At 43.0% G+C, this 22,565-nt stretch overlaps 2 protein-coding genes across 29 annotated transcripts in view; one reads left to right on the top strand and one right to left on the bottom strand.

Moving 5' to 3' along the window:
- The window catches only part of CEP44 (centrosomal protein 44), a 46,529-nt gene extending 30,337 nt beyond the window's left edge, over positions 1–16,192 (bottom strand). For 5 of the 28 annotated variants that reach the window (XR_010601425.1, XR_010601424.1, XM_065596618.1 and 2 more), the window contains exons 1-2: positions 15,968–16,079; positions 7,615–7,764 (exon numbers count right to left, since the gene is read on the bottom strand). Coding sequence is in view for 25 of the 28 variants with exons in the window: in XM_065596618.1 (XP_065452690.1) it covers positions 7,615–7,764; positions 15,968–16,035 (218 nt within the window). In the remaining 3 variants the exon portion in view is untranslated. The other 23 variants (XM_065596633.1, XM_065596622.1, XM_065596635.1 and 20 more) reach the window with 20 other exon arrangements.
- Positions 16,193–16,316: 124 nt separating this feature from the next.
- Positions 16,317–22,565, top strand: part of FBXO8 (F-box protein 8) — a 28,342-nt gene continuing 22,093 nt past the window's right edge. The window contains exon 1 of the mRNA XM_005300055.5: positions 16,317–16,452. The gene's annotated coding sequence lies outside the window, so the exon portion shown is untranslated. The remainder of the gene's footprint in view (positions 16,453–22,565) is intronic.

Below are 22,565 nucleotides of genomic sequence, written 5' to 3'. Positions count from 1 at the left end.
GGGAGTATATAATACTAAATTTATAGCCCAGCCCCTGAGTAATTGAATAGGAAGTTTAAAGCACTCTTCTATATGAGACAGAACCCTGGTATAAACAAAATGTTAATAGAGAGAGTGCGATTTTTATTCACTCTGCAAAAAGACAATTCCTGAAAATAATAGATCTAAAAAACCCTCAACATTATAAAATGGAAATTCAAGGCACATACTATGCAATTTATTTCATAAGCCATATTAATTCCTCATAGAAAAAGACACTCATATCCAGTGTTCTCAGCCCAGTGTTTAGTAGAGTGTAAATTACCATTTTTACCTGACCTTGAATACTGACACTTTTACCCAATTGATTTGCTTTTTCAGCACCTATTCCCATTTTCCACCAAACCAATCCAAATATGCAAAACACACACACACACACACACACACACACACACAGAACTGGTGTTGCGCATGTTGGGACAAAGTATAAATCTTAAATTAACAAAAGTCTGAACTACGTTCCATGATTTTACTGCCACACTTTATACAGCTAACACAATAAACAGTGAAAACTTCCTGTGCAAACAGATTTTGGGTAGAAATCTAGACCTACCATTTAAATACTGGAAAAGAAAAGAAAGACGGTACTCAGCAACTGAAATATAGTCCTTCACCGTTACCTAAACTCTGCCTTTGTATCTGGGATTAGTATTGTAATAAGTGTTTTATAGTGTCTCTGAATGTTTGTTTATTTTTTGTTTTGTGTCTTTATGTCATTCCAGTTGTTTGTTGCTAATCCAATGAAACCAGATTTCCACCGAGACTGTGAAAACACTTTGCCCTGAATCTCACTGATGTGTATCTTTTGCTGTTATCTCTTAGCATGATTACACTTCACATAATAGGAGTCTGGTAAATTTTTCAAGCTCTGCTTAACAGCCGTATTTAGAACTGCTTTTCGTTATTCAGTTTTTATATTTTTTGCAGCTTCAGCAGACCACAAAGTCTAGAGGCAGATGCACAGACATCTTAGAGTCTCTCTCTCTCTCTCGTTGGAGTCCTTTTGTGGATGAGCAGGATGCCAAAGGCAATGAATTAATGAAGCCCTATTATCTGCACTGTGTAACTGGAATACCCTCCTCCCTAAAATTAAAGAAAGTTACTACTGCAGTGACAAAGATAAAAGCAGAATGCAATAACCGAATATCATAGTGAGACTAACATGAATTGCCTTCAGTTTCATGAAAGAATTACTTTAATCAAGAATTCTACTACTTGCAATACCCAAAATGCTGTTATGTGGGTAACAAAGTGGTCAAAAAGCACTATTCCTTCATCTGTACTTTAAAGGCCAGTCTTATTGAAGTCATATGCACTCAGCCTGAATACTGACGGAATTTAAGACTTTTCAGACGGGATTATGGCCACAAAGAGGTATAAACACTTGCAAATACTGACCTATTTATTAAAACAAAGCCTAAATTCTCTTTTACTTTCCATTTTCTTATTTAGTCCATCCACCAATCTTGAGATCTAATAATTCAAAGAACCTATCTAGCTACAATACCTTGGTTACAATTTTCAGGCTTCTATTAAAAAATGGTTACTTACACCTCTACCCCAATGTAATCCTGTCCTCGGGAGCCAAAAAAATCTTACCGCGTTATAGGTGAAACCGCGTTATATTGAACTTTGATCTACCGAGTGCGCAGCCCCGCCCCCCAGAATGCTGCTTTACTGCGTTATATATGAATTCGTGTTATATTGGATCAAGTTATATCGGGGTAGAGGTGTACCTTAGATAAACTGTGTCTTTTGAAGATTTGTTGCCCACATGAACAGCATACACATGAGATTGGATTCTTTAGGCCACATCTACGCCCTAGAAGTTCACCCATTCAAGAACATAAAAGGCAGTTAGCTCAACCATCCCTCAGATTCCTTTACCAATACAGAATTCCTGCTCCTCCAGGTTTGTGTAATAACCAGAAAGGAAGGTAGGTGAAGGAATCCAGATGGACAATGCATCTCAAAGAACTTGTCTTGAAGCTACAGTAACCCTTCTTCAAGTGATTGTCCACACGGATTCCACTCTTGGTGACTAACAAGCAGTTGTCTATTTACCAAAGTAGGAATCTGAAGGGACTTTGTTCCTTCTGTCTGCATACTTGGGTGTGGCTGGAGTCTGTCAAAGATCTTCAGCAGTCTCCAACAATTCCTCATTTGTCAGCATTGCTAGCCTGCCAGGTGTGGAAGAGTGCAAGTTCTCCAGAAGCTTATCATATTTCTCTTGTACCACTTCCAGAAATATCTCCAGAGTCTTTGCCATATGCCTGATGAGGTCCCAGAACTCCTTGAAGTTATCCAATGAGGATTTACTGCATCCTTGGGGAAGGATGAGGAAACTAAAGCAGGGAAAAGTTGTTTCTTCCCTTGTAGATGTTGTTCCATATCATTTTCCTCGTCATGTCACTGTATTTGAGGCTGCACTAGCTGGCCTGCCTATGTTGGTCTATACTGCCTCTTTGGGAAGGGCAGTCTAACTTTAGAAAGGGCAGAAATTACAGGCTTATGAGAATATGACTGCACATGCACAGGTACCCAGTAGGGCCAAGGCTGATAAGGGTATAGATACTGGGATGGGGGTACCAAGATGTTCCCGGTGAGTCCCAAGTTGCTTCCTGATTATATTGTGCTACCCAAGTGGGAGAGGGTGGCTATGTAGGAGATGACTCCCTACTGAGTCTCAATGAGGATGAACAGAAGAAGTATACTTCTTTCCAAAGGGGGTGGGGTGGGAAGGCCATCCTTTCAGGAGTGCTCTGGCTCTGCTGTATTTTCCCTAATTGGGCAGGGGATGATGTTGGTACTGGAGATACCTCCTTCATCTGCTGTACTGATGAATCACATTAACTGGTGGCTTAGCTATCAGCATCCTCACTGACACGGTTATTAATCCTACAGTTAGATCACTCTGTACTTTACTCATACTCTGTACTCATATGCGCTTTAGGTGCTAGTACAGATGGTACCTGCACACCAGGTACCAAGGGGCCAATGATGGAGCAAGGGCAGTCCACATGTTTCGTCGGTACTGAAGATACACGTTTAACACTCAGTACCAAGGCACCAGATGGACTTATGTCAGGCCTCTGGACTACCCTTTAACTGTTGAGCCAAAGATGAGCAGGTATCTGACTTGCTCGTGTCTGACTTGGTAGGCACTGGAGAGGATAACTTATGCCTCAGCTTATATCTGATGCTAGAATGGAGGCAGACGACCGAGGCCTCTTAGTCAACAATGTGCAAGTTCAGGGTGAAATATTGGCCCACTGGGGTGCTCATGGAGAGGGACTGATTGGAGAACTGAGGTCTCCCTACATCCTTCTTTTTGGCATCTGTGGAGGCTGACATAGAGCATTACATGAGGAATGATTTTAAGAGCTTTCTCAAGCTTTCTGAATCTACTTAGAGAAGTGATATATGAAATATTAGAGAGAGAATGTGGGTGAGGTAATATCTTTTATTGAACCAGCTTCTCAGGAATATGTATGGAACATATTCCTCACCTAGGCAAACAAAGGCATCTAGAGTACCTGTTAAGTGGTGTTGAAATTTCTCTTGAGAGAGTCAAGTTTTAAACTCCAGGGATTTCACTTCTTCCATATTGCGAGAGCCCCTGTATTTGTGTGTGTATGTGTGTGTGCGCGCACGCTGCAGGGGGTGAGGCAGGCCCTAAAACCTAAATATCTGACTAAACAAATGTATTTTTGCCAACAGGAAAAAGATTAAAATGAACTAGTTAACACTAACACTGAATACAGAGAAGTAACTGGACACTGCAGGGTTTCTGTCTTGCTGCCATGGATGGTAAGAAAGAAACAAGGGACAGTTGGGCTTGCTCTGCTCTTTATACCCTGTTTCTGGAGGGTGGGAGAGGAGCACAGGCAAGGACATATAGAACACAGGTGCAGACCCAAACACACACTGCAGGTCGTAAGAATCTGAGCTCATGTGCACGGGCCATATGCACACCAAGAATGGAATCCACGAAGATGTGGACAATAACTCAAAGAAGAACATTGACATACAACATCTTTTCTACACTAACATTGTTTTCAATCTCCCTGCGTAGCCATATAAATCTTTTTATTACCCCTCCACCTTTATCAATAGGCATTCTGTATATTAACATATCTATTAGAAGATATACATTTTAACTGACATTTACTCTCCATTATTGAAGAACTAAAACTTCAAAGGGATTAAACAACATTTTTGCTTTATTGAGCCACTTACGTTTATGGAACTGGTTAATGTACTAAGATTATTTATAAAGCCAGTCCTCTGTTTCCAGAAAAATGTACTGCTTTTTCCTCTTGTACAAAATTCATAAACATGATTATAAATGAAAGAATTGCATTAGCTTTAAGATCAATTTAAATGAAAAACTCCAGCTGAACTTTCCTTAAGCCAAATGTGAAGTATTCACTATAAACAACTTCAGCGACATGCTATTGCTTCCACAGCACAGTGGAAGAAGTGTATTTTTTGCAAAGGTCCAGCTTTAATCAAGGCACTACAGGAAAAACTAGTAAAAAGTGGATCAAATTATGTCATCAAGTATGCCAAAATCTCCCTCTCTCTTACATTTGTGCATGCACCTTTGGGGATTTTTGGATAATATTTAAGTTTTGCATGTTACACTTTTCATAATACTCATACTGTTACCCTGGGCCTCTAGAATTCTGTTGCACTTAAGTGCCTAACTCTGCAGCAAGCATAAGGAAATTATGGCTTTTTTTTTTTTAGCTTTTGCAATAGTGTGTCATTTATTCAACCAAGTATATAGCACATCTGCAGTCCAGTAGCTTAGGATCCACCTTCCCTTGTAACAAGCTGTTGTTTTTTCCATTTACTGACTCCTGTGGAGATACTGTGCCCAGGAGTCACATAGACACTAACATTATACTCTTGCGCACAAGTACTTTCCCAAGTGAAACTGAAAAGGAACATACATGAAATGTGCCTGTTCAGTTTCACACTGCAGGGGGTGTTGCTCGGGAAATGCTTGTGTACAGAAGCTCTAAGCTAACCAAATGCCTGTTCTGAGGCTGGCAAGACACCAAATAGTGGAAGAAGAGAAAAAGACAGCTTTGGGAGGTAGGAAAGAATAAAAATCAGGCCCCAAGAACTTTTCCCATAGCTTTCTTACCCCATACAACAGTTCAGAGAACCGTCATAAAAGTTAGTTAAAATGCTCCTCCTCCCTGTTCCACAAGTTATAGAATACTGAAAAGGGGATATCAAAGTCAAATTACATTAGTGAAATAACTTAAAATCCATATTTGGCTCTGGATTTGGACAATATATCATATTACAGAATTCTTGCACCCTCACTGCGAAGCTGGTATTTAATGGTTACAAAATTATAGTGTTTATGCCTGCTGGTTACATGGACCTTGTCATCAGTCCTAAACCGGATATGTATTTCCAGGTCACCTGTGATGTTAAAGCATTGCTAAAGAGAGAAAAGGACTGTAGCAGGGCAGTTACCCCGCTCCGGAGAGAAAAGGCTAAGCTGATTGGGGAAGCAACCACAGCTGGCCCTATAAAAGGGCTGTGAGTCAGGAGCTAAGTCAGTCTCTCTCTAGCTGTAGAGAGAGAAGGACCTGGCTGCCTGGGAGAGAAGGGGACCTGAGTAGAGTAGTGCTGGGGAAGGCAAGAGGAGCTGGGAGCGCCAGCCTGGTAACTCCCCAGGCTGCAGGCCCTGTGCAAGGCCTAGAAAGGTGTAGCCTGGGGTTAGGCAAAGGCAGGAGGTCCAAAACCCCCTTGCCAGTGATGAGTGGTTTACAGACTGCAGTCTGCCCCAGTGAGCGGGGGCTAGATGATGACCGGAAGTAGCCACTGAGGCAAGGTGGGTGTAGAGGGTGAGGGTTCCCCTGGGAGGGGAGATCCAGAGCTGGGGTACTGTGGAGGGCAGAACCCCAGGGAAAGGGGTCCGGGAGGGACACAGAGCCAGCAGCAGGCGAGACAGTGGCCTGCAGAGGGCGTTCTGAAGCTGGTGAAGAGCTAATTTCCAGGACAACCAGCAGGAGGCGCCGCGCCGGCAAGTCATTGCTTCGCTACAAGGGCAAATAACTTTATCAGTAACAAACTGAGTGAAGTACATCTTGATTTGCAACTACTTACACAAATGACTGGGGATACCAAGGAAAACTGAATGTGCAATAACTGTTGTATTAAATACTGAATATTATCATTGTGACATTGTACATTCAACAGATTATTAAAATACTGAATCCATTCACTAGGGAGAAGAGTAACTTATTTGTGCAAATGAGGCAAATCATCTCAGGCTGCACCTGTAATAACATTTTGTGTGAAATCTCTCAGCACTTCAGCTGCACTTGGGGTAATGCTACAGTAGAAAATACACAAGCATTTTATCACTGTGTAATCTGACCCTGCTCAGGTCTAGATGACAATGTGGGAAGAACTGCAGTGCTTTCTCTTAGTACTGAACTACTACTAACGAGAGTGCTAGTATAGAGCGAGCAGTGCCACTTCTTATCGCTACCTCTCTGTACTTGCACTGAGAAGAGGGCAGTGGTAAAAATACCAGTGTCTTTCTACCTTAGTGCTCTCACTGTTACCAACACTGGTGAAGCTGCACTATTGATAGATTTCCCATAAGAGATATGTAAATAATACCTAGTTGTAAAGTATCCTGCCTCCAACATAGGCCCCTATCCTAATGCTTCAGAGAAAAGTGAAACCCACAGAAGTGTCCCAAGTCAATTGTGAAATGCTGAACAGCTGGAAAGGGTGATATTAGTATCTATACGTATGTCTACTGTTCAATAAAATACCTGCAGCTGAACCAGGTAACAGACTTTAGGGCCAGAAGGGATTGTCATGCTCATCTAGTCTGACCTCCTGCACATTGTAGGCCACAACACCTCACCCACCCACTCCTGTAAGCAGGTCTGTAACCTCTGGCTGAGTTACTGAAGTTCTCAAATCTTCATTCAAAGATTTCAAGTTACACAGAATCCACCACTTACTCTAGTTCAAACAGCAAGTGACCTGTTCCTCACGCTGCAGAGAAAGGCAAAAAAAACCGCAAAACCATCAGTGTGTCTGCCAATCTGACCTGGGGGAAAATTCCTTCCCAAATATGGCAGCCGGTATACCCTGACCATATGGGCAAGACCCACCAGCCAGACACCTGGGAAAAATTCTCGGTAGTAACTCTGAGTCCTGCCCCTTCAATGTCTCATCTCTGGCTGTTGAAGATATTTGCTAATAAAAGTCATGACTGTCTACAATGGCAAATGGCCCAATCTCAACCTATAAACATCAGTATTCTATCAGCTTTGTCAACAGGAATAACCTATTTCTTAGTGCTCACACTCAAAATTTGACACTATATAATTAAATGATTTGGAATGTGTATTCAATCTGACTAGGTATCTACCATACCCTGCCATTAGCACACACATGCACAGATCATAATTTCTATATTGACTCTGTGGTGGAATTTCTATTAACAATTACCAGAACTGTTAACATTCTTGTAGTCATCATGATGTATAAGCACAAGTTAATTAAAAATATCTAATTGCCTCTTACCCTGTGTAATCCACATCTCTAGGATAGTTTAACAAGCGAAGTCCTTGTTCTAGCTTGCGTAAACTTCCTTTTAAGTCTCCGGTTGCCATTATTTCACACACTATTCTTCTTTTAGATTTTGGGACAAGTTTAATACAGGATATTCTCTTTCTTAAAAAGAAAAAAAACAAACATGACAATTATAAACTGCAAAAGGATTACCAGTGAAGTCCATGGTTTTTTTTCCCCGAGACACTGTCTTATTTCTGACATTCTATAACATTTCCCAATATGCTATTGAGCCAAGGTACCGCACAAATTAATGTCTGTGTACTTCCTCATTCAAACTAAAAAGCATGGAATATATAGGTCAGTCAGTAAACTAGAATTATTACTGCTAGAAAGGGAAATCAGAGTTCAAATTCCGTAGTTGGGTTATTGCTTCCTAAATAGCTTGCTCAAGTAGAACAAAGACCTGTGTTTTACTCAATGTCAGGTAGTCGTATCATTATGGTCTGAAGACAGCTCTATACAACCAGCTTATGGGATCTGGATGAATCTTTATTTCAAGGAAACAGAGGCGAGAGTATTATAAGGGGAAGTGTGTAAAGCAAAAAACACTATATAAAATCTTATATAAATGCTGTATAAGCCCTGAAAAAGCATACTTAACTATAATAAAAATACAAAAAGGTGTTGCAGACACCAGTTCTGTGGCCATTAGGGGATGGAGTTTAAACTCAGTTTGGGGAAATATGTAGAAAGGCAGAGAAAGAAACTAGGTGAACAAAAAAAAAAATCTTTTACATGAATGTCTCAAGTCTTACTTTAACTTAGAGATATTTTTCCCTTAAGGTTTAAAGAAAATCCAACCATTTAAGTTATGAATGTGTCTTTAAAACAAACAAACAAACAAACAAACCTCCAGTGTTTTCCATGCTCTGAAGACTATTCTGATGCCTTTTCACAATCTGATAAATTCAGAACAATTAAGACTGAAATCTTCAGACTTGACATGTCCATAGTACTCAGTGAGGAATATGCACTATACTGTCATAAATTTTGGGGAAAATAGTAAAGTTAGCTCTAAACCAGCCCTAGTGGGGGAAAAGATCTTTTGCATTAAGACCAGTGTAGGTATTAAACAGACCATAATCAATTCTGAAGCAACTCAAGACCAAATACTTTAAAAAAAAAAAAAAAATAGAAAATTACTGACCCGTGTAATAAGCAGCTCATCCACAAAATAAATTGCTATTCATGCAGCACGTCAACCTTTCTAGCATATTTTGGATACCGGTATATATCAATCAGGAGAGTCCAACTGACACAAAACACATATGCATGACAACGAAAAGACTACCCTGATTTGTAGCAAGGCTTGTATTCCATCTCAGGATGAGTCTACACTGCAGTTAAAAACCCGCAGTTGGACCATGCCAGCTATCACAGGCTTAGGCTATGGGGCTGTTTAGTGTAAATGTTTGGGCTTGGGCTGCAGGCCAGGCTCTGGGACCCTGTGAGGTCAGACCCTTGAGACAATTGTTGATCTACCTTCATTACCCTAGTGGAGACATGAAGGGCATTTTGAGGAGAAACACATGAGTGCTGCTGACAGATATTCCATAGGAATATGGCCCAGCCATGAGATGTGTTTTTTAAACAAACAGAGGTGCCCATTCCAGGAGAGGACCATATCCACTTTGGATCAATTCACTAGCCCTGACCTATTGTGCAGCATTTTACAAAACCGAACAAGTTTTCACAGATACTTGTTTTTGCAAAAGTTTCCCATTCAGGACCAGTAACATCCATGCATAGAAATTCTGATAATTCCAATTTGTATCCCAAAGGGAAAAAATTCTTACTAATCTAATTCTCTTTCTTGACCCCACCCACATCCCTTTCTCTTTTTCCCCCCTTCTTCTTTTGGGGGATTGTCCCAGAGGAAGAACTAGGCTTGTGACAACCTGAAAGTGTCTCAAATATCCTGGGGGTAAATATCCTGTCTTTTCCTCCTGGTCCTTGGGTTCCAACACCAACAGCTGACCCTTCTTCCAGGTGGAGGAACAGAAGTTCTCCTGTCTTTTTCTTTCCCTCCTATAGATCTCCTAAGATTCAAGACATTAGGCTCCCATGATTCTGATGAAGAGACAGAAGATCCTATGGCAAGATTTAGGTTTGTGTTTTCTGGCCACCCGAGCCTTGGCCAGTTTCTCATTGCCAGTCTGACTCCAATAAAGAGCTTTGGAACACCAGGAAAGATAAGCCAGCTTCTTCCTGATTTTGAGAGGAAAGTGAGGAATCTCTCTCCTTTCTGATTGGCTCCCTTTTCTTCTTTCCTTCCAGCTATGTGGGTATTCAAGAAAAGGAAGAAAAATCTGTGGGTCTCATTGGAAGAGCTACCTGAAAAAGGTGGACACACTTCTCCTTTTTGATTTAGTCTCTATTTCCTTGAAAGGGTCACTCCACAACACCATGGAGAGATTCAGAGTAGGTGTTTTTTCACTGGTTGTGTTGGAGGAACAGAACTGCCTTGGCCCCTGAAAGTACATCCTATGGATTGGTAACCTTCAACCAAGGAGGACTTTGAAAAATTCAGTTAAGAAGGGCCTTCTTTGAAATTAGGCCAAACCACTGGAGAAGAGGAAGCAGGAATGAGCTAAATGAATAAACAGATAGGCCCTTTAATGCCATCCTATTGCTTTTGCTGGGTCCAAACTGTTTCTAAGTCCATCCCTTCACAGCTGGGATTTGGAAAGCAGGTGGGTGGGACCATGAGGGATTATAGTCAGCAGCCGCAATTTGCTGATGCGAGCATGGATGGTTCTGCAACATTCCAAACTGGCACGGCTGTTTTGTGCACCTTTCAGCAATTCTCCATCTTAGAAGACTGTTCTGAGTGCACTTGGCTCCATTGTAGCCTGATCAAAAGGGGGCTTGGGCAATATCTGGACAGTTGAGCCTCAGAAGATAGGCCTGGCTTACTCACCATGGAAAGTGGGATATCTCCATCTACACATTCCATAAAGGAAGAATGGGCGATAAAGATCTTTCCTTGTTGTTTGTCCGCCACATCTGCGCTCTCAGCAGTGCTGCAGGGGCAGTAATTGCTGCAAAACCTCAACAAGAGCAAGACTAAGAGCAAAAAAAAAAAAAAGGCTCTCTTACAAACCTGGAACCAGACCATGCAGTTCTGAAAGGACCAAATGTATTGAATTAAGTACTTTTCTTGGCTTCAATTTCTGTTCTGCATCGTCTTAAAAAGCCTGTTTACACCTGAGAAGGCAGCCCAACTGCAGGAACCCAACTGCTGGGTATTTCAGGGTCACTCCCACCCTGCATGTGACAGGTCTGGCTCTGATGCCCAAGCTGTAAGCAAACTGACAACTTACTGATTAAGATCTGTGAACCTTCCTTCCCAGAAGAAACTAAGGCTTGTATTAGTTTCACTCAGTCTGATCTGCAGCAGAGATTCCTACAGAAAAAATGCCTGTCTTGCAGAGAAGATCCATTAGCAAACTGACAAGATTCCTCCATCAGTGCTTCATAAAAAGGTTTCATTAGCAAAAGAGTGAGGCAGGTTTCCAAGAGATAATTAGTTCAAAGAAAATTCTGAAAATATGCAGTGCCAAATTATAGAAGATGACATTTCCCCCAGTTTGCTTGTTTACTACTGTATACGTTTCAATCAGCATGGCAAGTTATATATAAAACTGTATGCAACTTCCCCGGGAACTATAAATACAACAGAATCTCACTAATTCATGTAATGAGAGGGAGATTATTTGCAATTTAGAAAGTAAGCAAATCAGTGAAAGGGTTTGGGGGTGGGGGGTAGGACATTTAAAAAGAGTAATTTTAATTAGTAACAATACATATTCTGCAGTACATTTGTTAAAGCAGGATTTGAAAAATCCACTAGTTGAGACCTCAGTGAGTGAAAAGATCCATACGATACCTTTCTGCAGAATCTAAGCTTTAATTAGAAGAATATGTTTCTAGTCCTTTTAGAAGCTTTTCACCATTAACAAACATGGACTCAGTGTAGAATGATATAGTGCTGTAGCCCTGAATCTGGAAACAGGCAGCCTCAGTGCCTGTTCGTGTGCTTACAGCTTTGCCAAGCAGGTGAACGGTAACTTTAGAATCATAGAATATCAGAGTTGGAAGGGACCTCAGGAGGTCATCTAATCCAACCTCCTGCTCAAATCAGGACCTAATCCCCAACTAAATCATCCCAGCCAGGGCTTTGTCAAGCCTGACTTAAACCTCTAAGGAAGGAGATTCCACCACCTCCCTAGGTAACCCATTCTAGTGCTTCACCACCCTCCTAGTGAAAAATTGTTTCCTAATATCCAACCTAAACCTCCCCCACTGCAACTTGAGACCATTACTCCTTGTTCTATCATCTGGTACCACTGAGAACACAGATTCTTTAATAAGAATCTGATCAGTTTCACAGCTATTCAGAACCTTATGCACAAGAGTGACACTTTTAAGAACCATATGCAACTTGGGCAAACTATAGGTAGCACCACAGGCAGGAACTAGGGTTATGACACAGGAGGACCATCCTCTCCTTCCCCCTGAAAAAAATAGGCTGGGAGCTTTGGGGCAGCAGTCCTCTTTCCCTCTTTGCACCATCCAGAAAATTCTGGGAGAAGACAAAAGTAACAAGGACCTCTTTCCAACCACATTGGCCAGGAAGGTGAGTTAGGGTAAAGTAGTTAAAATCTTCCCCTCATGCCCTACCTTGTAATTACCTGTAGCCCCTGGAGGGAATGGAAAAGGAGATGCAGATTCAAATTTCAGACCTACCAGTAACCAGAGGCTGATGGGAGAGCTGGAGGTCCCTCTAAGTAAGGTCTAGAGACAGCACACTAACAAAAATTCTAGGACCTGATGGGGCAGAAAAGCTGAGATTCCTAGCAAGGGTGGTGCTGCTTCAACACATTCTTCTCTGTTTTTTGTTTGTTTGTTTAACTCCAGCAGCTAGTATGTCTGGTTATTTTTTTTCAAAACCTGAGTAAAAGTAGTGAAATTTCTGCAATAAGACTTTACACTACAGCAACCTATTAAATTCTTGCTAAATATTGGGGAGAGTGCCTGTCACAGCCCTGGCTAAGTTTCTCCATCGTGATCAGAAAAGAGACTGCTGTACTGGACCCAACCTTTGGATATGGCCTACTAGGTCTGAGCAACATCTTCGCAATCTCTAAATCCAGCCTCTCTGGCACACTCCGGGGGTACAGACCCCTGTCTAGTAGCCCTCCTAGGGATATGGGACCCCATAGTCTAGCTGCCCTAGGCCCAAAGACCAGTACTGACACCACAAGCCCCCCTGATAGTTTTATTATGCCATCCCCAGAGCTCCACCCTCATGGGTATCTAGTTTACAATTTAACTCCTCAGGGACGACAAGACAGTTAAAGCAAGTAACAGACTTTGCATAGGAACTTAACTATTCACTTTACTTAGAGTCAAGCACACGAGTTACAGATCTAAGCAAAAACAACCAACAGCTGCACTCATGACCCTCCCTCAGTTTCATCTTTCCTATGAGGCTTTTGGGTCTCGGTGAGTGTTCTTCAGATCCTCCTGACCCATCTCCTCCTGCTCAATCTTCTCTTCTTAGCCATAGTCTCCCTTTTGCACACAAGCCCTCATGCATATAAGTAGTTTTGATCATGAGTCCCGCTGTGAGGTCCCAATGTCCCAGCCATGCTGAACTCACATGAACAGTCCCCTTTGTTTCAGAGGAGAGATGGAGCCAATTTAGTCAGGAGCAAGTCAAACCTTGGGAGCAAGCAGGATGTCTCATTAAGTGTTTTCTCATCTTGGGGAGAGCTTCAACTCTTCCTTCTCTTGTTATACATTACAACCAGGCTATATGTACACCAGTTTAAACAAGCTCTTACATAACACAAAATAGAGTCATATAAAAAATGGAGGTTCTAATCTACAATGTGGGGTACAATCATAATTTTGTTTTGAGAGTATAATTTAAGTTAACAAGATGACAGTTTCACACTGCCATTTCCACATTGGAACTACAGAATGTGAAAAAAAGTGCTGAAAACAAGTTACACTAGCAGAGTTTTAGACATTTATGGGAAGTTAAAGAGCCCATTAAAATAATGGAGTAAGTAGTCAAAAGATCCCTTGAACACATGACACCCCTACATTTTAATGAAAATTCCTTGTGTTTATATAGTGTCCATAGGTCCATTTTACATGGAATACCAATACTGCCTATTTGTACAAAAAATGGTTCTTAAGATCAAAAAGACAAAGAGGAGAGACCTATTCAATATGACTAACAGAGTTCCCATTGAAGAATTACACCCGCAACAGAGGAGGAAGCCAACTGCTGTTTTTATACTTAGGCAATGTCAACTGCAAAAAAAGGTGGTGTTTTTACTGTGGAATAACTAATGCACATTAGCTATCCTGCTGTAAAATCCTACAGGAAACAAGGTACCTGTAGTTTTTAAATCACAAAGTACCTAGGTGACATCAATACAATATCCCCACCCATTGAAGAAATATGTAAACTTCCTTCCAATGCCTGTAACAGAAAAATAGCAGTGGCATTCAGTCAGTGTGGTTCTTCCTAAACAAGCTACAATTTAGCCCTTCCATTTTTCTCACCCTTCTTCCCATTTTTGCACCATTTAAATACTGAGGGCATTAGCTTCCAATAAAACATTTCCTTTTGCAGGGACAGGAAAAAGGATCATTCTCTGCCACATACTATATACACAGCAATAGATCCATAAACATTTGAACTTGGAGATCAACACACAAAGTTGTGCATTATACAGTGGTTACATATTGTTATTGTAAAAGATACTAATTAACTCTCAACAGTAACAAACTGCCAATAATTGTCTCATCCCATGCAGTTTTAAACAATCATTCAAGTGATGAAGCAGCAACAGGAACAGTTCTACTGATTTATACCAATGGCAAGTAGCACAATTAAATTGCTATCCTTAGCTTTGAGGTACAGGTGAGATGACTATAACTAGAGCCCTACCAAATCCACAGTCATAAAAAACGCATCACGGACCATGAAATCTGGTCTCCGCCCATGAAGTCTGGTCTTTTGTGTGCTTTTACCCTATACTATGCAGATTTCACAGGGGAGATCAGCATTTCTTAAGTTGGGGATCCTGACCCAAAATGGAGTTGCAGGGGTCACAAGATTATTTTAGGGGGATTGCAGTATTGCCACCCTTACTTCTGCACTGCCTTCAGATCTGGGCGGCTGGAAAGCGGCATCAGTTGTTAGCTGGGCGCCCAGATCTAAAACTAGTGCCCTGCCAGCAGCAGTGCAGAAGTAAGGGTGGCAATACTATACCTAGCCATCCTTCCTTCTGCACGGCTGCTGGCTGCGGCGCTGCCTTCAGAGCTGGGCTCCCAGCCAGCCGCTGCCGCTCTCCAATTGCCCAGCTCTGAAGGCAGCGCCACAGCAATATGGAAGTAATGGTAACAGTACCGCAACCGCCTCCCCACAAAACCTTGTAACCCCCTCCACAACTCCTTTATGGGTCAGGACCGCTGAAATTACAACTCTGTGACATTTCAGATTTAAACAGCTGAAATCATGAAATTTACGATTTTTTAAATCCTATGACCGTAAAAATGACCAAAATGGCCCCTGAATTTGGTAGGATCCTAATTATAACACCCTTCTATTTCATATCTGGCAGAAGCATCAAGGCGGTTGTGACCAGAGACCTCCCAAAATGGTCAGCACCCCAGGAGTCCGTTTTCCCCACAGGAGACTCAGCAAAGCAAAGGGGGGCAAGGCGCACGTGTTGCCCTTTTTCTGCCTTGCAAGTCCTCAGGAAGCTTTAGTGCCCCCGGGCTCGGGTAGTGTCCCGCTCCGGACGTGTTGATGTAAGTCCGGGAGAAGCAGGGCCTCCAGGCCGGTGCTTCGCAGCTGGAGAGAAACACAAGGGAAGTGCTCAGCCCCTCTCGCACTCTGGGCCACTTTACACGGGAGCGAGCAGAGTGCTCTACAGAAAATCCGGGGCCCGGCCCTGGCCTCCGCGGGGGAAAGAGACTCGGCGGCCGCGCGGAACAGAGCCTGTCCCGCCCCAGGGAAGATGCACAGAAAACTTCGCGCCCCCCCCGATCAGTCTCGGTATGGGGGAGGGGCAAAGACTGAAACAGACACGGACCGGCGGGGCGGGCGGGCAGGATCAGGAAGCCGGGGGCGACGGGTCGCAAACAGAGTAACCTCCCCCCCTTTCTCTGACTCTCCCCACCTTTTTTTCCTAGGACTCCCCCATAGCGATTCTCCGCTCGCCTATACTCAGCGCCCGCACCCACCTGGGCCTCCCGGCGGCAGTTTGTATTTTACCGGCAATTCAAGCCCAGCCGCGGGAACCGCCCCTCACCTCGTCTCCCGATTCGCATTAGCAGATTCATCGCTCGCTCTCCGTCACCTACCTGCCATAGAGCACCCGGGTCAGCTCCACAGCGAAGCCCTGTTGCCGGGCGACTCCCACTTGCGGGCGGGCGGGCGGGACAGGGAAGATTACGTAGCCCTGGGCACTGGCCAAGTTCGGCTCATGCAGAATCTGCCGACACAAATCTGACAGCGGTTTCCGCTTCCGGGAAGTCTCGCGGCGCTGACGTCACTTCCAGCAACAACAGCAAACGTCAAAACTCAGGCGCGAGAAGGGGGCGGTGGCAGCGACGGCGGCGCAAAGGGCTCTCATCTCCTCTCCCTCCCTCCCCTTTCCCCTTCCCGTGCCCGGTGCTTCCTGAGTTCGTTCCCAGCCGGCGAGGCTCACGCACCGACTTGGTTCGTCGCGGCGGCGGTTGGGATCGGAGCTTGGAGAGGTACGAGAGACCCCCGAACTTGGTCCGTGGGGTCGGTGCGGAGTGAGTGGCACCGCGGCCAATCAGAGGTCGGCGCTAGGGTGGGGCTGTCTGAAAGGGCCAATCCGGCTCAGGGGCGGGACTTTCCTTGCCCGGTTGGGTCTGTGTGAGAGCCAGAGGCTGGCGCTGGGAGCAACGTTATCCTAAAGCTGCTCTGAGACCGCTGAGCCTCTGCTCGGCCGACTCCTGCCTGCTCCACGCCGCGCCTTCAGTGCCCGCGCCTGCCCGCTCCCCCCCTGCCAGCACACACTCACGCCCCTTTCACTGCCTATGGGCGAGTAATCTATCCACCGCCTTTTCTTCCTTAGGGCGCTGCGGGGGGATGATGGTTTTTATTCCTTTGTTGCCCGTGGGCGGGAGCGGGGGGGGGGGGGGAGGGAGAGATAGGTGACGGTACAACAGGCTGATGATGATTCCGAGTTGCTCGGAGCAGCGTGTGTGTGAGTAAGGTGTAACCTAGAGTGAGGGCTACCTGCGAGGGAAAGGGGATGCTGTTGGCACTTTAAATTTCCTAAGGAGATAGTGACAGCTCTGACAATCATGGACATGAGGAAACGGAATAATCTTTTAACTAAAATAGTCATTTAAAAAACTTTTTTAAAACTCTTATTAAATGCACCTCTGGCTTCCAAACATCCATGTTTAGTAGTAATATTAATGATGCTTCATGGCCTGTGTACCGGACTGGAAAGGAAGGTGCACAGTGCACTAGCCCTTGTGCTCACCAAGTGGTGAGATTTTCAAATTTGCGCTAAGGAACTGGCATTTATCTTGAACCAAAACGGTCACTGCTGTGGGCACAGGCCATTAGCACTGAAGGATATGTCACTGCAGTTTCACACAGTTCAGACGACCTGGTATTTCTATCAACAAGACCATGATTTGACTTTTAGTATTCTGCAGCACACACCAGCAATGTAATACTTACCATAACGTAGCACATTGAAGCCATGTCCAGGATTGGGGCCTGCTTGTGATAGGCTCTGTACAGAAAAAGGTAGATAGGATAGCGGATGTATAAATAAATGTTAGTGGCTTTCCTCTACTCACAAGGGTAGGCCAATCCATTGGAGTCTCAATAGGTAGGGAGGACTGTACAATTTTGAAGTCTTGGAAATACACCCAAATGATTTATTTTGGTATAAACATTGAAGATGGAGACTTTCAAATAGACAATTAAACTGGCTACTAACTAGTTTATACAATACAAATTACATTGACTCTTATTTACTCCTTCCCTCAGATGATTTTATGCCCAGAAATGGGTTTACCCATCATGTTGTAATAGTGAGTTTCTAAAGTGTTCATCTTGATTACTGCAAAACTGAAAATAATTGCTTGATGGGGAAAAATAAGACATCAGATCTAACAAACGGCAGATAAGCTCTTAGTTACAAATGTATTACATCTTATGGCTTTGATGATCAGTGCTTAGCTAGTTAAAATGTGTCTCAATCTGTTGCATCTGTGAAATCTGCTCATTTGGTATTTAACTTAAAATATCTATTGTCCTTTCACTATTCATTCCTAAAATGAGTAAGATTTTAATGAAGGATTTTGATTTTTAAACAGCTTTCACCTTTTGATATCTTTCCATAAAAGTATGGGTGTATTTCACAAAGAACCTGTTTTTTCAAATATTCTGTCATACTACTTGCATTTGTATCCCTGGATATCAGCCATACTTACTCTCTAATGTGAAATTGATTAGAAGTGATCGTGGTCTGACTTCTGAGATGAAAAGATTACCAGGAGCACTGAGAAAATGTTTATTTTCTTTCATTATAAATGAATGTTGACTGGCTTTTGTTTATAAAAACCCGGTGTAGCTGCTTTTTCCATGTTTTATTTACAGCTAAAGGAAAGGTTTAATCACCTGCAACCAGTATGAACACAAGTACTACCTATAGACAGATAATCCATTTTGCAGAGGATCAGAAGCTAGTATAAGAAAAACTTGGGTGTTTGCCTGGTAGTGTAAAGTCCACTTGATAATTCAGCAGGCGTGATCATTCCATGCCCTATTTCTGATAATGCTCTTTATTTCTCACCTGTAAACCTCTTTGGAATACTCTGACCCGGGGGAAAAATGGTCTTTCAATGTCTTGTAATACTGGAAAAAGTGGCAGCTTGAGTTAGCAATCTTCATTTGTTGGATTCTCCTCACACTTTTCAGAGCCCAGAGGATTCTTCTCCCATATCCTACTTTCTTCTTTTTCACACTTCAGTATTGTTGTAGATCTCTGATTATTTTATCATTTGTTTAGTTCCAACAATATCCTCAGCACTGTACAACGTGCAAAAATAAAGATCATCCCTGCTTCAAAGAATTACAGGGAGGAGAAAAATGAGGAAGGAGAAATGGATGTGAAGAAAAAGTGTAGGCATAGAGAAGAGGGAGTAGGGGAGGAAGAGGGCAGAAGTTCTGGTGAGGCAGACCAATAATTACCATTAAATGTCCATTGAAAAGTCCATGAACTGCAGCTGAAGGAATCTAAGGTCCAAGTAACAAATTCAAGAAATCTAGTTTCTATGTCAGGTCATGAAGAAATGTGGCCTTTACAGCTGAGAGTTTATTGGGGTAGGGGTAGGCTGTATGGTGGAGGACACTTGCCAGAATCTGACATCTTGTGCCATCATCTAGACTGAATTTTGAAGGACAGATCAAATTGCCTCAGATCTGTCAACAGCCTGCAAGATTAGCTGGCAGACTTAACAATTCCAAAACTGTATTTGGGTGGGAGGATCCTGTCACAATGTCAAGACACTGCATCAGAATGTGATGACCTGTCATGACAACACGAAAGCTATCACAACGCAAACATCACATCACTTCCTCAGGATCTGTGAGAAGGTGTTTGTGAGCAGCAGCAAATCTTAAAATGAAAGGAGAGGCTGGTTGCACTAACTATTATTAAAGGTGCTTGACACTTTCCACTATAAAATCGTGATTTTTCAGTTGCTAATAATTTTGTCAAACTTTAACCATTTTGGCTGAAATGCAGGTATCCATCTCAGGCTGAATTTTTGGGGGGATAATTTCAGCCAAATGGTTCAATCATTTCTGATTGAGGCTAGGAAAAACATGTTTCCCTCATGTAAAAAAAAAATGTGGCAACCTTTTCTTTGCTCTAGCACTCCTATACTTTGAATCAGGGATTTGAAATTGAGAAGGAATGCGTATTTTGTGATCTGCATAAAAATCCACCCAAATTTGGCCAAGTTATAAGCATCTGAAAAATCGTAGTTTGCACATGGTCCGTAGAGACTTGCTAGAGCTTAATAGCTAAAATCCCAAAAGAATCCTCACTGAACCCCTCAAAAGAATCCATTCTCCTTTCACATCTGCGTGTGCCATCCCCACAGAGTGACTGAGCATGCTCCAGCACAGGGCAATGGCGATTAAAAGGATTCTTCCTGTATTGGCTGCTTTGGGCCTAGGATGAGCATCAGAATTGAAGCCTGTCTCTCCTGCATTGTCAGTGATCCCCCTGCTGGCATCCTGGCAGCATGGAGGAGGAAACCATACATCTCAAATGCACATGGGACAAAAGCCAGTTGAGGGTGAGGAAAAGGAGTAGATTGGGACAAGAAATCTGGTGAGACTGGGACTGGAAGAGGAGGAAAGTGAAACTGGGAGCTGGAGAGGAGGAGGTCTAGGACTAGCTGGGCAAGGGGACTGGGAGCTGCAGAGGGAAGACTGGGTTTGGGAGCTGGTGAGTGAAATGGAGGCAGGGGCTAGAGACGTTGGCTGTGGGGTAACATGAGATTGGACGAGGAGCTGGGGGACTGGAGAGAGACTGGGACTAGAAAACTGTGGGGAAAAAGAAAGATCTGAAAAGGATCTGACATAGGGGGATAACTGGGACTGGCTGGGCAAAGACTGGGGCAAGATGCTGGGGAAGAGAGAGAGGTGTGTATGTGGGGGGCGGGGGGAGACTGAGATGGGATATTTAGTCTGGGGAGGAAGAGTGGGAGGCAGTGGGAGAGGAAACTGAATTGGTCAGGTTGGGCAAGGGTACAGGGTGCGGTAGGGGAAGAGGCTGGGAGTAAAGAAAGGCATGGAGATTAGGACTTGGAGAGCAAGATCGGGGTGGGGTGACTAGGACTGACTAGGCAAGCTGGCTGGAACGGTGACAAGGAGCCAAGAGTGGGGAAGAGACCAGATAGGGGCAGAGTGGGGAGGATGGGACAGAATGGGTCAAGCATGGGAGGAAATAAGTCTATTAGAACACTCTCTCTTGTAGAGTATGAAACGGAACCCAAGATTCCTGAGTCTATATTTTAGTCGTGTTAGTAAATATATGGGAATTCCACTGGCAAAGTGCATCTCTCATCCCCCTCTCTAGTACTGGTCCATACAGGAAATCACAATCTACTATTGCTAGGAGTTACTCCATTAGTTTAAATGGCGGAGTTCCTTGCAGATTAGTTCTAACATCCTATCTCATAGAGTTGGAAGGGACCCCAAAAGGTCACTGAGTCCAGCCCCCTGCCTTCACTAGCAGGACCAAGTACTGATTTTTTGCCCCAGATTCCTAAGTGGTCCCCTCAAGGATTGAGCTCACAACCCTGGGTTTAGCAGGCCAATGCTCAAACCACTGAGCTCTCCCTTCCACTGTAGAACAGGTTAAGGTTCTAGACATGCTGATGACCATGTGGATGAAAATATGACCGCACCTAATTAAATTTCTGTATCTTAAATTTGATTTATTTAAAACCTAGGACATTATATAAAAGATCCCCTACAGTAAAAGAACATTATTAAGGTTGCAAAGTTAAACCCTCAAATATGAGATGCCTGTGCAACATTAATTTGTCCCCTTTAATTCACTCATTGGGAACTGTGGATGAATAGATGAAATACTATATAATGCTATAAGTACACTGAAAACTCAGGTCCTATCTCTCTCAAATTGGGTGTCCAACATTAGTGGCTACTTTTGACTTTAATCTCTCTGTGCATCAGTTGCCCATTTGTAAAATGAGGAGAATACCATCCCCCTCACATCATGGGGGTGTTGTGAATATAAATTAGTTGTGTGGGAAGCACTTATATACCATAGTTATTAGCACCATAGAAAAGCCCATGGAAAAACAAACAAACAAACAATAATTCTGTTTTCAGAGCAGGTTTTGAATTCAATAAGGCATGGGGTCACATACTGAACAATAAAGATAAAACATGTTGAACAGCTGCTCATTAGCTGAGTACCATTTCCATCACTGTACATGAAAATCAAGTGTAACAGTAATGTGTTTTCAAATGTATATTTAAACTGAAATATAATGCATATACAGCCACTGCCATTAATTAATTCAGTTTTTCTCTCCACTATTTTAACAAGTAGTTTCTATGAACTATAAATATCACTGTATCATTTTTTTTAAAGTCCTCTAGCAAAAGGACCAATCTAGGAAAGACCTGAAATTGATTATATGAACATTCAGCACAGATTTGTTCTTTTAGAAGTGACAGGGGTCATCAACATTTACAGGAAGGGCTCCACCCGGTTTTGGGTCACATAACTGATTCAAAGACAAATGCACAAATAGCAGCGAGAGAGAGAAGTCTTGTGGATTTGAAGACACAGCTTCACTTTTCCTAGACAGCTTTTAAATGTAACTAAAAATTGAATGAGATTTGTTTTTCAGCTGTATTAAATACTTGCCTTCCCAACCCTTCACCAGTTTACTTCTTCTTAGGCCTGGTCCACACTAACCCCCCACTTTGAACTAAGATACGCAACTTCAGCTACGTGAATAACGTAGCTGAAGTCGAAGTACCTTAGTTCGAACTTACTGCGGGTCCAGACGCGGCAGGCAGGCTCCCCCGTCGACTCCGCGTATTCCTCTCGTGGAGCAGGAGTACCGGCGTCGACGGCGAGCACTTCTGGGATCAATTTATCGCGTCTAGACAAGACGTGATAAATCGATCCCAGAAGATCGATTGCTTACCACCGGACCCGGAGGTAAGTATAGACCTACCCTTAGAAACCTTAATGCTAAAAGACAGTCATAGGTAATTGCTGTTTGCAAGTTAGAAAGTGAAGATTTGTAATAAAACTAATTCC

This window comes from Chrysemys picta, chromosome 5 (assembly GCF_011386835.1).
Source record: "Chrysemys picta bellii isolate R12L10 chromosome 5, ASM1138683v2, whole genome shotgun sequence".
In the NCBI taxonomy this organism is placed as follows: domain Eukaryota; kingdom Metazoa; phylum Chordata; order Testudines; family Emydidae; genus Chrysemys; species Chrysemys picta.
This window is presented reverse-complemented; position numbering and strand designations above follow the sequence as displayed.